The sequence below is a fragment of the Oncorhynchus clarkii genome, chromosome 20 (assembly GCF_045791955.1).
Source record: "Oncorhynchus clarkii lewisi isolate Uvic-CL-2024 chromosome 20, UVic_Ocla_1.0, whole genome shotgun sequence".
Classification (NCBI taxonomy): domain Eukaryota; kingdom Metazoa; phylum Chordata; class Actinopteri; order Salmoniformes; family Salmonidae; genus Oncorhynchus; species Oncorhynchus clarkii.
Genome location: NC_092166.1, coordinates 25,775,215 through 25,789,339, shown reverse-complemented (window position 1 = coordinate 25,789,339; position 14,125 = coordinate 25,775,215). Strand labels below are relative to the sequence as shown.

Here is a 14,125-nt window from a genome sequence, read left to right as displayed (position 1 = left end):
ACATGTGTAGGACAGAGGCAAGTTATAACATGTGTAGGACAGAGGCAAGTTATAACATGTGTAGGACAGAGGCCAGTTATAACATGTGTAGGACAGAGGCCAGTTATAACATGTGTAGGACAGAGGCCAGTTATAACATGTGTAGGACAGAGGCCAGTTATAACATGTGTAGGACAGAGGCCAGTTATAACATGTGTAGGACAGAGGCATGTTATAACATGTGTAGGACAGAGGCAAGTAATAACATGCGTAGGACAGAGGCATGTTATGTATAACATGTGTCGGACAGAGGCATGTTATAACATGTGTAGGACAGAGGCAAGTAATAACATGCGTAGGACAGATGCATGTTATGTATAACATGTGTCGGACAGAGGCATGTTATAACATGTGAAGGACAGAGGCATGTTATAACATGTGTAGGACAGAGGCATGTTATGTATAACGTGTAGGACAGAGGCATGTTATGTATAACATGTGTAGGACAGGGGCATGTTATAACATATGTAGGACAGAGGCATGTTATAACATGTGTAGGACAGAGGCATGTTATAACATGTGTAGGACAGAGGCATGTTATAACATGTGTAGGACAGAGGCATTTTATGTATAACATGTGTAGGACAGAGGCATGTTATGTATAACATGTGTAGGACAGAGGCATGTTATAACAAAAGTGTACCTGCAACTCTGTGGAACATTCCATCACACAAGGGCTGCTTGGGCCGAACGGAAACACTGAATTCACCAGCTCCGTTGTTCACACGTGCCACCACCTTGAAAAACACATGCGCATCACAACACTGCACAACAGACGAGTCTGCAAGGAAATTCAGCCTAAAATCAGCCTCAACTGGAATCATGTTTTAAATGTCAAATCTAGCAAACATGCACTAGAGAAACACTATTAATAGGGCTGTGACAGGCCCAGTCTTATCAGCCCAGTGCAGGACAGGCTCACCTCTCCTCTGTGCATGTAGAGGCTGAGGTGGTGTCCAGTGTTGGGCCCACGGCGAGGCCTGCTGGAGTCCCCCACATGGAGCAGAACACCAGTCAGACTCCTGGGACGGATGTCAAACACCACCTCAAAGCTGGAGCCCACCACAAAGGAATCATCTGGAACAGACATCATTATCATCATCAGCCTCATCATTGTTGTGATTGTCATCATCATCATCTTCATCATGAACCATATTACCAATCTCAATATTTAACTTTCTACTCACTAATAATGACATATGCCCCTCTCCCTGAGAAGTAGGCCCCACTCTGTGTCTGTCCTTCAAAGCAGGGGCCAGCACCATGATTGGTGGTCGGCTCTGGCATGGGAGTGCCATTCATCTTGAAGTTACGCACACAGCCAATCACACTTTGCTTTGGGAGGAGCTTCCACTGAAAGTAAAGAGAAAACACAATACAATTTTGGGGTGTGAGTGTATGCTGTACTGTATGTGTGTTTGCGTGTGTGTGTGTTTGTGTGTTGCTTACCTTAAGTTCTGTGTTCAAGGAATCAGGAGCACTTCCCAGGTAAAGAGGACAGATCAGTTCCATGGACGTGGCCTCATCACTGGTCAGCTGTCCAGCCTGAGCCCTAATACCGTTCACTACCAAACGGAACCTCTTCTTTTCTAGGCTGAATATTACCTGCAGAGGATGAGGTCACCTAAGATGACTGTTTTTTTGATGGGCATGGTGAAAATGTTGACCCTGGGACACCAGAGACTTGGTGCAACCATGCGTCACTGAATGTAGTGACAGTGATTTGGTACATTTCCAAAGAAACATTTTCAAAATCCCCAACATTGATCAACTACTACCATAGTTTGTGAATAATATGTGAAACAACATCACAGATTATAGATTTTTCTTAGATCTTAACCCACTGACCGAGTGCCATCTTCCATCGTTGTACTTCTCCCTGTTGAAGATCTCCTTCCCCTTGCCTACTGACAGCCTGATCCTGCCCTTGGACAGGTAGAGAGCCATGTGAGAGCTCCCCCCTCTGGTGGCTGCATAGAACAGCAGGCCCTCAGCAGACTTGGTCCTAACGTCCAGGGAGAAATGAGGTCTAGTGGAGAGACACAGGAGTCAGGCCAGGGAGAGAAAGAAAGAGTGTGTGTGTGTGTGTCTGTCTGTGTCTACTCACCTGGGCTGGAGCACCTGGGGAGTGAGGCTGTAGCTCAGGCTACTCACAGTGCCCCCAATGTGGTAGGCATGTTTGACTAGAACAGAGTGTGCACACACAGAGAGACTGTCCTCTGACATCTCCATACCACCACCCTATACAACACACACAGGCACAGAGACACAGGAACTCAATATTAGAGAAAATGGCTTAAATACATGGGATTTATGGAAATAGTTTTCCGATCTCCAACAAGGCACTCTGGAAGGATTTGCCTCAGTCAATAGAAAAGTGGTTCTGAAATGCAAAGACAAAGGTTGGAGGATAAAGAGCTATGGTAAATATGACACTGTGTTTGATGATTAAAGCTCAAGTCAATCACGCAGCAAACTGAACAAGGTCTCGTCTCAGTGTTCAATAGTAAACATGTATGAGCCCATTCTCATTCTCAGTCCTTTTGGTTATCAATTGTAAGCCTCTGGGAGTTACAAACTGAGAAAGATGACTCCCATTTTGGGTTCGGCAGGCCACTGCGAGCCGCCAGAACAGCTTCAATGCACCTTGGTATAGATTATACAAGTGTCTGGAACTCTATTGGAGTGATGCGACACCATTTTTCAAAAAGTGTTCTGTTGATGGTGGTGGAAAACGCTGTCTCGGTAGCCGCTCCAGAATCTCCCATAAGTGTTCATTTGGGTTGAGATCTGGTGACTGAGACACACACACACAGACGCATACACACACACACACACACATCTTTTAAACCCCCTATTCTCCTTTGAGACCCCTCTTTCAAAGTCACTGAGATCTCTTCTTCTAGCCATGGTAGCCAAAATAATGGTCAACTGGTCATTTTCATACATGACCCCAAGCCAAACTTTTTCAGCGGGGACCCCATTTGTCCACAAGAATTTCTCACGACCCCACCCCAAACCTAATCATGATGCAACCTTAAAATCTGTACGTTTCTGTACTCTTCATTGTTTGTTAAAAATAATAATAACAATAAGGAAAATTTGGCGACTCCACTACAGTTCCCAGACCCAGACATGAAATACCATGATGGGATGTTAATTGCCTAACTCAGAACCCACAGCTGTGTGGAAGCACCTGCTTTCAATGTACTTTGTATCCCTCAACTCAAATAGTTCCTTTATTTTGGAAGTTACCTGTATGTTTCCACGTTCAAGTGCCTATTTCATAATACTCTCTCTTTCCTCCACAAACATGACATGCTAATACCAGTTCTGTCTAATGAGGCATGATATGTCTTTAATGTTGTTTGTTTGTTTGAGTTTAGATACAGTATGTGTGATAGGGGGTATTTCAAAGAAAGAAAGAACAAAAGAACGAAAGAATGGAATGGAATAGATGGAAGGGCAGGGCCAGTATGGGTGGCTGTTGATTTGACATACTTTGAGGACAATCCGACTGTAAGTGACTCTGCGTGTGCAACTGTGTGTTCTCAGTACACTCATTAAAATATCTGTTTACCTTTAGTGTATTTGCATGAATACAAATGCATATACACAAATACAGTGCCTTCAGAAAGTATTCACACCCCTTGACTTTTTCCACATTTTGTTGTGTTACAGCCTGAATTTAAAATGGATTCAATTGAGATTTTGTGTCACTGATCTACACACAATACCCTGTAAGTGGAATTATAGTTTTATATAAATATTCACAAATTAAAAAAATAAAATAAATGAAAAGCTGAAATGTCAGGAGTCAAAAAGTAAACAACACTTCTGTTATGCCAAGCCTAAATAAGTTCAGTAAAAATGTGCTTAACAAGTCACATAATAAATTGCATGAACTCACAGTGTGGAATAACGGTGTTTATGTGGAATAACGGTGTTTATGTGGAATAACGGTGTTTATGTGGAATAACGGTGTTTATGTGGAATAACGGTGTTTATGTGGAATAACGGTGTTTATGTGGAATAACGGTGTTTAACATGATTTTTAAATGACTACTCCATCTCTGTACCCCACACATAAAAGTATCTGTAAGGTCTCAGTCTAGCAGGGAATTTCAAGCACAGATTCAGCCACAAAGACAGGGAGGTTTTCCAATGGTTCGCAAAGAAGGGCACCTATTGGTAGATAGGTAAAAAAGAAAATCCCTTTCAGCATATTAATTACATTTTGGATGGTGTATCAATACATCCAGTCACTACAAAGTTACAGGCGCCCTTCTAACTCAGTTGCTGGAGAGGAAGGAAACCGGTCAGGGCTTTCAACATGAGGTCAATGGTAATTTTAAAACAGTTAGAGTTTAATGGCTGTTAATAACTGAGGATGGATCAACAACATTGTAGTTACTCCACAATACTAACCTAAATGACAGAGTGAAAAGAAGGAAGCCTGTACAGAATACAAATATTCCAAAACATGCATCCTGATTGCAACAAGACACTAAAGTCATACTGCAAAAAAGTGGCAAAGAAATTAACTTTTTGTTCTGAATACAAAAGCGTTATAGCCAACACAGCATATCACAGAGTACCACTCTTCATATATTCAAGCATGGTGGTAGCTGCATCATGTTACAGGTATGCTTGTCATCAGCAAGGACTAGGGAGTTTTTTAAATATAAAAATTAACAGATTAGAGCTAAGCACAGGCAAAATTCTAGAGTAAAACTTGGTTCAGTCTGCTTTCCAACAGACACTTGGAGACAATTTCACATTACAGCAGGTACATTTCCTAAAACACAAGGCCTTGTGTTTTGTAACTAGGCATCTCATCACATTAAATGTCGTCTCAGTAAGCAACTCCAGCGTAGATTTGGCAGTGTATATTAGCTAGTTTTGACTTAAATCGGCTTGAAAATCTATGGCAAGACTTGACCATAGCTGTCTAGCAATTATCAACAACCAACTTGAAAGGACTTGAAGAATATTTTTAAGAATAATGGGCACATATTGTACAATCCAGGTATGCAAAGCTCTTAAAGACTTACCCAGAAAGACTGTAATTGCGGCCAAAGGTGATTCTAACATGTATTGACTCGAGATGGAATAGTTATCTAAATCAAGATACATTTTTTTGTTGTTGTTGAATGTGTGGAAAATAAACTGTGTTCTTCCACTTTGACAGAGTATTTTGTGTAGATCTTTGACTAAAAAAATTACAATTAAATTCATTAAATCCACCTTTATCACAACAAAAGGTAGAAAAAGTCAAGGGGTGTGAATACTTTCGGCTTATAAACATGCAATCAAAACAGACACTCATAATTTGCACCATGCAATATCCCACCAACATTTTGCAATGAATGGAGCCTATATTGCTCATGGTGGTCATTGTAATCCTGACATACAGTTGTGCTAATTTGTTATTCATTGCAAGTTTTCACTTGGAAGAGTTGGCCTGATAATCCGAGTGCATTTCGTGATTGAGTTATTGTAGGAGGCCACAGGAGATCAAATGATCTGGATGGATGCAGGCCAAGGTTGTTCCTCAGGTACAAATGCTTGAGAGAGCATACAGTAAGAGAGCGACATGCCAATGATGCACACAAACTCCAACACTGCTTATGCATAACAACGATGCGGCGTATTTATTCAATACTCCGACATTCCCTGTGTCATGTTCCAGTATCCACTTCAGGTACTCACAGGCCGTAACTATTATTATCCATTCCTAGTGCAACATTCCAATTCTACACCCTCAGTCATTCCATAGTATAATAATATTATGATAGTATATTATGATCATTCTTGTATTTCAGTATAGACTATTGATCATGCATTAGTCTAAGTCATTGTGAATAGGGAAAGCAGAGAGGGAGTGGGGACAAGGAAATGACTTATCAGGCTGGCTGCAACCAGATGGACTGATGATGATGGTGAATGAGTGGGTTAATAGATACTTGTGAATCACTGGTCAGATAAGTGGTTTATTGTGGTGAAACATGCTTAAGATAGAACAGTGTACAAATCAAAAGTGAAACGATGCTTATAAAATAAACATTTTTAATAGTTAATAGTTTATATTTAAGAATAGTAGTCATGATGATGTGGATGTCCATGCAGTAATGTGTTCATCAGTCACGTACAATAGCAATGGGCTTGTGCAAACAATGTGCGAGATGCTAATATTGCTCATGTCAATATCAATTTGTCCTCATTAGTCGGCAGGTCTTCCTTCTCTTCATCTCTGGAAACAAAGCAGCAAAACACAGTCAGAACAACTTATCAACACAACGTGCATGGGAAGTGATGAGTGGCCTGTTCCTAGGTAATCATAGTATAGTGTTATTGGAAACTTGGATTGAAGTCTTCCATCATTAGGACAAGGATAAATGAATACAATTGTGATTGGGTATGGCATACAAAAAACACATGCTTTCCTGTTGGTGTCACAAGTTGTGTGGTTATAAGAGTAGTCGGCAGTCAGGTAGGTCATTATTGTATGTTCATCATCGTTCACTGGGCTTAGCTGAGTTCAAAGTTCTTTCTCACCTTCCTGGAGGTGTTGTGGTCGAGCATCAGTTGTGGAGGTCTGTCAGAGCTACACTTATCCAGCAGCACATCTCCTGTAGAGCTGAACTGACTCAGGTCCTCTGCTCTGTACAGAAAGTTAGGTCTGCAACACAACACACACAACAACTTTCAGGTGGTGGTAAACCTGGACAGTAACACCAATATCTAATATCAATATCAGGACACCTTTGCACTATGAAATGTGAACTATAAATGCACCGCGGATGTTAACATGAAACCTTTCCTACAAAAAGAAACTTCTAGTAGTTCGGCTAGGTTATTATTGATTGGTTGCATTTCATATTCGATGTGTGTATTTCTTGGTGTTCTGCAAGGCTCATTTGCAAAAGGCTCTCAGTATAACTCCCTACTTGAATAAAGGTTGACTAAAGAAAACTACTACTACAACCATTATGATAACTACATATGTACTGTATCTAACAACTATTACTACTGCCGTGTTGTGACTAATGTTAGACATTATAATAGTAAACAGTCATGTGACTTTACCTTCTCAGGTAGAGGTTGGAGATGCAGCCTTTGAACGTGTCTTTCCCCAGGAACACAGAGTCTGGGTTTGAACTGAAGGAGCTTGAGGTTATCTGCCCTCCCACATCCTCGTCATCTATCCGCAGCTCGATACTGTAGGGCAACACGGGACAGTACTTATTTACAGTATATGTGTCAGTGGTTACCAATCTGTATAACCAGTATGTGCTGTACCGTCACAACAATAATGTCTATGGTAAGTCTCAGTCAACACCAATCCATCATGGAACTGGATAAAGTTGATATGGTGGATTTAGTAGCTTTCTATCAATCTATGTTGAATGTTTGATGTTGTACCTTTGAGAAGCCACCCTTCTGGTGGCAGTCAGGTAATGCCATTTGCCGTCCTGGTACTGCTTGCTTGATTTCAAAGATTTCCAAGCTGTGTCTTTGAACGTCAGGACCACATAGCCGTTGACCAAGGCAAGTTCGATGGCGCCAACGCTCTGTCGGAGAACCGGGTAGGGATAAAGATCATTTCAAACAGTCAGGTCACTCACACTTGCTGTACAAATGTCAAAACAACAGTTGAAGAAAGAAATGTGGAGCGAGAGAGGGAGAAAAAGGGGTGGTGTGGTCTACCAACCGACTCGGTGTTCTGCAGTAGGAGCCCATTTTTCTCAGAGCTCCTGAATCCCAGTGAGACTGAGACATCCCTTGCCAGGCTGAAGCCTTCGAGAGCAGCTGACAGAGAACTCCCCACGTTAAACTCAGATTTACGAGACGCCTGGAACACCGAGACATTGTCATGTGGTTACTAACAGTGGACCGGAGTCAGTCACAGCATCTTGGTGGCATCAATATACGCAGTAGAGGCACACAGAAATGTCTTCCTGACAGTACAACTAGGTCTCCAGCGAGTCAAGATTATAGTGGTAGAAATCAAAATATAGCGCCGTGTTATTGACCATGTTTGAAAAAAGGTGTAGTAAAAGGTGAAGACTTACCAGGAAGTCCGTGGGACAGCCCCGGCTGATGCCCACTTTTTCCTCGAAGGTGGGGTACTTGCTGTTGAGCTTGATGTTGTTCATGCAGGCCTTCAGTGGCTGGGCGGTGATGTTGTGTCTGTGAGCGAGAACACACAAACACAACGTTATTTAGACTCTGGTGTGATGTACGGTTAAGGAAACAGTATACTACCAATAAGGCTTTACAACGTACTCAACACCCAGGTAAACATGGGCAGAGTTTGACCATTCACATCGTAGCGTCAAACATAATGATCATCATGTTCCTAGTAAAGCAGGTGAAAAGCACCCACCTTTCTCTCAGGGCTGGTGGTACGCCACCGATGTAGTAGTCTGTGAAGTCACCTGGGGTGTACTGGACATCAGACTTGACCACCTCCTTGCCTGCTACACGGATCTTTATCTCTTGGCTTCCTTGAGACTCAATAATGATCAACACTTCTGCTTGGTCTGAATTCTAAAGAGAAAGGTCAACAACAAAAAAATCTCAAATCTATCTAACTATTTGAGCAAACCAATGTGAGTTCTACAAATAACGAAATATCATCTATCTAGCGCCAACTGCCTTACCACTGGGAAGACTTTGGTAGCGCTTTGTACTGGTTCTCTGAGCAGATTACTATGGATGACAACGTAGCCTCTCTCAAACGTCACACTGTAGTACTTCTCCTGCGAAAAGAGGAAAACGAGCGGCACAGTCAGTGGGATAAACTGACAGCTACTCAAGTGTCAACGATGGCACATCGTCAACTTCACCACACCAAATGTTTTAATGTGAGCAGAGTAAGTAGCCTACCTCATTTCCAATGTAGAGGAAAAGCCCATTCTCTGAGCGAGTGGAGATGGTCTGGCCCAGGAGGAGAGTGGGCACATTGACACCTTGGGTGGACACCTTGGCATAACCAGTCCCCTCAAAGTACTCAAACACCACTGGTTGGCTATACCTGGGCACAGAGGGATTCAATCAGAATAGGGTTAAGGTTGTTGACTGTAAAACTCAAGATTTGATCCAGGCTAACTGGGGAGCTACATTCGGGTGGTCGGGAAAACAGAAAATGCAGAAATAGAACTGGAGAGTACTTTTGCTGCTCACAGAGCTACGCTGCTAAAGCCAAGGTTTCATTCAACTGAATAGGAGCGAATCGCGCTGTGCTAAAGTTTAGTGTCCAGTTTAGCAGGCTTGTAGTCAATCCAGCCACGTAACATGTCCATCAGTCAAGTGATAGACAGGGGAGATTGACTGTACAACAAAGACTCTGAGGAATATTGATTATGGGACAGTTATTCTTTGTTGTTCTCTGATCCAGGAGCATGATTTCCAATCAAAACCTCATTCAGCTTGGTGGTATTTGAATAAAATCCCCATTAGTTGTTGCAAAAGCAGCAGCTACTCCTTCCGGGGTCCACACAAAACATAATACAGAATGACATGATACAGAACATCATTAGACAAGAACAGCTCAAGGACAGAACTACATACATGCATCTACCAATCTCTTTGTTTGATGCTTATACCTCTTGCATGGAGTCTCCAGGTTGACCTTGACAGCATTCTTAAAGTTGTACAGGCTGATGAATCTGTCATTGAAGGTGGACAGCTCGATGCATCCCTTATAGTTGGGGTAGTTGAGGGAGGCTGGAGGCTATAGAAACAACATTTTCAGATGTTATACAAGGTTGAAAACGCTTCAATCGGGAATCGAAATGCCACCTCCGTTAGTCACTGAAAAATGTTATTTTCAGTCAATGTCAAACCAAAATGTTATGAAGTCAGGTGCTTACAATGAAGTTGGAGGGGTAGCCCCCGACATAGAAGACAATGTCACTAGGGTCCAGATTTAGAAGGTTCCTGGTCAGCTCTCCCTGCTTGCTGATGATCCGAGGTGGGTCCGGCTGATTGGATGTGAACAGCTTGGTGAGGTTCACTTCTGCGTCTTGGTAAATTCTGAGAGATTGTAAGAGGTCAATTGTAAAATCAGGGTTACTCACTGAAATCTAATTTCCAAAGACTTTTGAATGGCCGAAGGTATGGTTTACCTGCGCAGGTCCACCTTGTCAAAGAAGGAAGGCTCAGAGGGAGACCTAGTGATGTAGTCCGTCTTGATCTCATACTCTTCTCCATCCAGATTGTACACACAGAACAGCACGTTATTCCTCAGGGCCATGCCGATGAAGTTTTTAGACGACTGTGGGAGAGAGAGAGGGGAGGACAGTCAGTGCAAACTGTCAAATGTATGCGTGCCATTATTTCAATACAGAAATATACACAGAATGCCGACTGAAGTGCCAGAGAGCTTTTCTGAACCAAAAGAAAACTGTCAAATCTATATCATTCATTTTTTTCTTTCATTAGGAGAATAGGAACTACAAGGTCCAGTTTACTCACGTCTTGGTTGCCGAGGTAGAGTATGAACATGTCACCCGTGTCTGTGATCGTGGTGGCCTGTCTCCGCCTGCGTGCTCCGTCCCCTCGGCTGCTGGGGAGCTCTGGTCTCTGCAGGGACAGGGACAGGGACGTGTATGCCTTCAGGTCTTCAATATCCCGTGGGGGACGCAGCTCCACGTGGCCCTCCCCACTGAACTTCATAGGGACCACAATCTGGAGACAGGAGGAGGTGAGAGGTTGTACAGGGTTACTAAGGGACCAGCAGTGTAAAGAGAAATCAGTGTTCTCCTTTATGGGATTCACAACTGTCCATCAAATTCCCCAAAGGGCTCTGTCAAGACCTAAACCTGCAATCCTTCAAACTGAAATGAGTCTGCCTCCATATATTCACGTCTTAATTCTCAACAGCACTCACTGCTGCAGAGACTGTATGGCCAGTGGAAGGGGTAACAGGTGATACACTGTGGGTATATCTGGTGGGGTGTGGACCCAGGGTGTGAATAGAGTTGTGTGTGTGTGTGTGGTGGTGCATTCGTACCCTATTGGCTGCGTCTCTAGCCTGCTCGATGAGCTCCTTGATCCTATTGATGTTATCAGAGACGTTGGTGACGGGGGAGAGCTGAGAGCTGAGCTCCTCCACCTCCGAGATCTTATCCTGCAGAGATGGGATGCTGTTCAACAGATTCTTCACTGTGGATGGGGGGAGGGGGAGAGAGGAGTTAGACCTTTTAACCATTTCACACCTGAACAAAACAGGAAAGGAGTGGACAATCATCACAGTACAGTTCATGCATGGTTAACACCATTTTAATAAGATACGTCATATTTATTCAATAGAGAGAAATCTCTTTTTTACAAGGAAGCCCTCTTTATGGGTGTCTATTCCCTCCAGCCTTTGCAGACACAGGTTAGTGGAGTGATTCTTCACCTGACTTGTCCACATCGTCCATGATGCTGCCGAGGTTGGAGTCGGAGGGCATGACGTTGAACTTGTCCACTTCCTCTCTGATGGCGTTCAGTCTGTCCATGGTGGTGCTGGCCGTGTCATTGGCAGCCGCTGCCTTCCTCTTCGCCTCATCTAGCATGTCTCCTATATCATCTGAGAGAAGGAGAGACGAGAGGGAAGGAGGAGAGGGGGAAGGAGGAGAGGGGTAAGGAGGAGAGGGGTAAGGAGGGAGGAGAAGGGGGGGAAGGAATGAAGGAGGAGAGAGGGAAGGAGAGGGTTAAGGAGGGAAGGAGAGGGGTTAGGAGGGAAGGAGGAGAGGGGGAAGGAGAAGGGGGGATGGAATGAAGGAGGAGAGGGGGAAGGAGCGGAGAGGGAGGGAGGGATTAGCGATGATGACACTTAAGTCAAAGCACTCTCATAACTCATATTTCGCTCTTCCATTGATCAGTACATTTTCCATAATTTGAGATGGTCTATCAGACATCCTCTGGTCCTCCTACTACCCGAGCCACTGTACCTCTCTGGATGTTGTTCAGCTCAGCCTGGGCATCCAGCAGGTCCGTCTCCAATGCTTTCTTCTTATTCTCTGCGTCATTCAGGCGCTTCTTCTGGGCTGTGAGGTCATCAGAGGCCTCTGTCGAGTCAAAACAGAGCTTAGTTAAGCCTTAACTATGCCATTCCATTTAGGCCACATGTATTTGGTTGGCTCCTTACCCACTCTAAAAACACTATTACAACCCTTAGCATTATACCTTTGAGATCTTTTTCTGCGTCCTTGGCTTCCCTCAGTAGGTCGTTCCCGCTTTCTTTCAGATTCTTAGCTCTCTTTGTCAGGTCCTCTTTCTTCACATCCTAGATTGAAAAATAATGAAGAAAATAAGAAAAAAAATAAGATGAAGAATATTGCAGAAACAGAAGGTGGACCAAAGACACATCAGCTTAGAGTTAGGTGCTGTGGAGTCAATATCTCCCTGGTATGGGTCTAGTGGCTAGACTGTGGACTCACCTTCAGGGCTTTGTCAGCTGCATCTTTGGCCTCCTTGGCTGCCTTCTCTGCAGCGTTGACCGCATCTGTGATGTTCTTGTAGGCCTCAATGGCGTCCATGGCATCACGCACATCCGAGCGGCCACTCGAGTCCCTTACAGCACTGTGACATAGGAAGACGAGAGAGGCGCGGGGGGAGGAGGAAAGAGAGAGAGAGAGAGAGAGAGAGAGAGAGAGAGTGTGAGAGGGGGGTAGAAAGAGACAGAGGAAGGAAGGGAGAAGAGAGAACAGAAGAGCGAGAGAGTAAAGGTAAACACACGGGAAATGCCAATAAACCAAATGGAACAACAAACATGCAGCCTGAGGGGAATCTAGCGGATGGCAGATCTATCTGGAACGACCCACTGAGGATGAAATCTACCCAGCATAAACATCCCTGTTAAAGAACCACAACTACCGCCACTAACATTACTTCAATACTATGTCGTTGATGCTTGGGGAACCTTTTGAGTTGATCCTCTACTCTTATCTTGAATTACGCGCTGCTGAGGAATTATGGCTTCCCATTGAAACTAACATGGGCAATACAGTCTTGAGACCATTTAGCTTAAACTACACAAACCAACAGCAGAAACTGCCTTGTCGTCATAACCCAGGACCCGTCCTATCCCTGGTTTAAGAGGACACGTCCCCACATCCCAGGTCCCTATAACTCACTCCTGTAGTTCCTTGGCCAGCTTGGCCAGGTTCTCAGCGTGTCTCTCTGCTCGCTCCACAATGTCCTCCTTGGCCGCGGCCTGGGAGATGGCGTTGACCTTTTTGGTGAGGTCAGTCCTGGCGCCATCCAGTTGGGCAGCTAGTTGTTCATACTCCTGGAGAGGAGAAAGACAACAGGGTCACAATCATTAGGCACCAAATGGATGAAAACATAACTGAAACAGGGAGGGACTACCTGAACTTGTCCAATAACAAATGGTAATGTTTGCTTTCCGTTGCAAACTGATGGGCTACGTTTTGTTACCGTATGCCTAATGAAGAGAACAGAAGAACCACTGTAGGCACAGGAAATACAGGCAAGGACATACCATCCTCTTTACCTAAAGTCATGATATTATCAAACACAAGCATCGATTGTTATCTGAGTGGCTGGCAAGTTAGGACTCAACCACTAACATTTGAGAATCGAGAGCAACTGCAGTTTCAGAATCAAGTATTGTCAAAATATGTTGTGTACGGCTGTATCACTACACTGGTTAGGATCATATGTGTACCGGAGATGATAGATGCATCACTGACTTCGGTATATTGAATTTGACTATGCACATGAGGTAATATGCAGTTGCAAAATGAGATGACACGGCCGGCCTGTGTGCTCACAGTCTTGCTGTCCTTCAGCATTCTCAGGAGGTCCTCTGTGGCCTTCAGCTGATTTTCTGCCATGGCTATCTGGTCCTGGACCTTCTTCCGTTCCTTCTTCAGGTCCTCCATACGTTTCTGAAGAACAAACATTCATTTGGTTAAGAGCACATTAGCACTACTGCCATAAGACGTCCATTTTGGGGGGGGGGGGGGGGCGATGACCCTAACCATGAAAGTAACCATAGCAACGGACCAAACAACATGGTTACCGCAGTAGCTGCCTATACGTGATAGCATTGTACCATCATGTTAAA

At 43.9% G+C, this 14,125-nt stretch overlaps 1 protein-coding gene across 2 annotated transcripts in view; it reads right to left on the bottom strand.

Moving 5' to 3' along the window:
* LOC139376128 (laminin subunit alpha-3-like) overlaps positions 1 to 14,125 on the bottom strand; it is a 103,913-nt gene that overhangs the window by 1,636 nt on the left and 88,152 nt on the right. The window contains exons 51-75 of one of the 2 annotated variants that reach the window (XM_071118345.1): positions 13,830 to 13,946; positions 13,170 to 13,324; positions 12,474 to 12,615; positions 12,220 to 12,319; positions 11,985 to 12,101; positions 11,450 to 11,620; positions 11,060 to 11,211; positions 10,522 to 10,734; positions 10,173 to 10,321; positions 9,918 to 10,080; positions 9,651 to 9,778; positions 8,932 to 9,079; positions 8,706 to 8,804; positions 8,429 to 8,592; positions 8,115 to 8,232; positions 7,754 to 7,894; positions 7,465 to 7,613; positions 7,129 to 7,260; positions 6,598 to 6,721; positions 2,147 to 2,280; positions 1,888 to 2,068; positions 1,489 to 1,644; positions 1,227 to 1,392; positions 962 to 1,116; positions 683 to 776 (exon numbers count right to left, since the gene is read on the bottom strand). In XM_071118345.1, the coding sequence (XP_070974446.1) occupies positions 683 to 776; positions 962 to 1,116; positions 1,227 to 1,392; positions 1,489 to 1,644; positions 1,888 to 2,068; positions 2,147 to 2,280; positions 6,598 to 6,721; positions 7,129 to 7,260; positions 7,465 to 7,613; positions 7,754 to 7,894; positions 8,115 to 8,232; positions 8,429 to 8,592; positions 8,706 to 8,804; positions 8,932 to 9,079; positions 9,651 to 9,778; positions 9,918 to 10,080; positions 10,173 to 10,321; positions 10,522 to 10,734; positions 11,060 to 11,211; positions 11,450 to 11,620; positions 11,985 to 12,101; positions 12,220 to 12,319; positions 12,474 to 12,615; positions 13,170 to 13,324; positions 13,830 to 13,946 (3,568 nt within the window). Of the gene's footprint in view, positions 1 to 682; positions 777 to 961; positions 1,117 to 1,226; positions 1,393 to 1,488; positions 1,645 to 1,887; positions 2,069 to 2,146; positions 2,281 to 4,394; positions 6,293 to 6,597; positions 6,722 to 7,128; positions 7,261 to 7,464; positions 7,614 to 7,753; positions 7,895 to 8,114; positions 8,233 to 8,428; positions 8,593 to 8,705; positions 8,805 to 8,931; positions 9,080 to 9,650; positions 9,779 to 9,917; positions 10,081 to 10,172; positions 10,322 to 10,521; positions 10,735 to 11,059; positions 11,212 to 11,449; positions 11,621 to 11,984; positions 12,102 to 12,219; positions 12,320 to 12,473; positions 12,616 to 13,169; positions 13,325 to 13,829; positions 13,947 to 14,125 lie in introns of those variants that run through there. The other variant, XM_071118344.1, reaches the window with a different exon arrangement.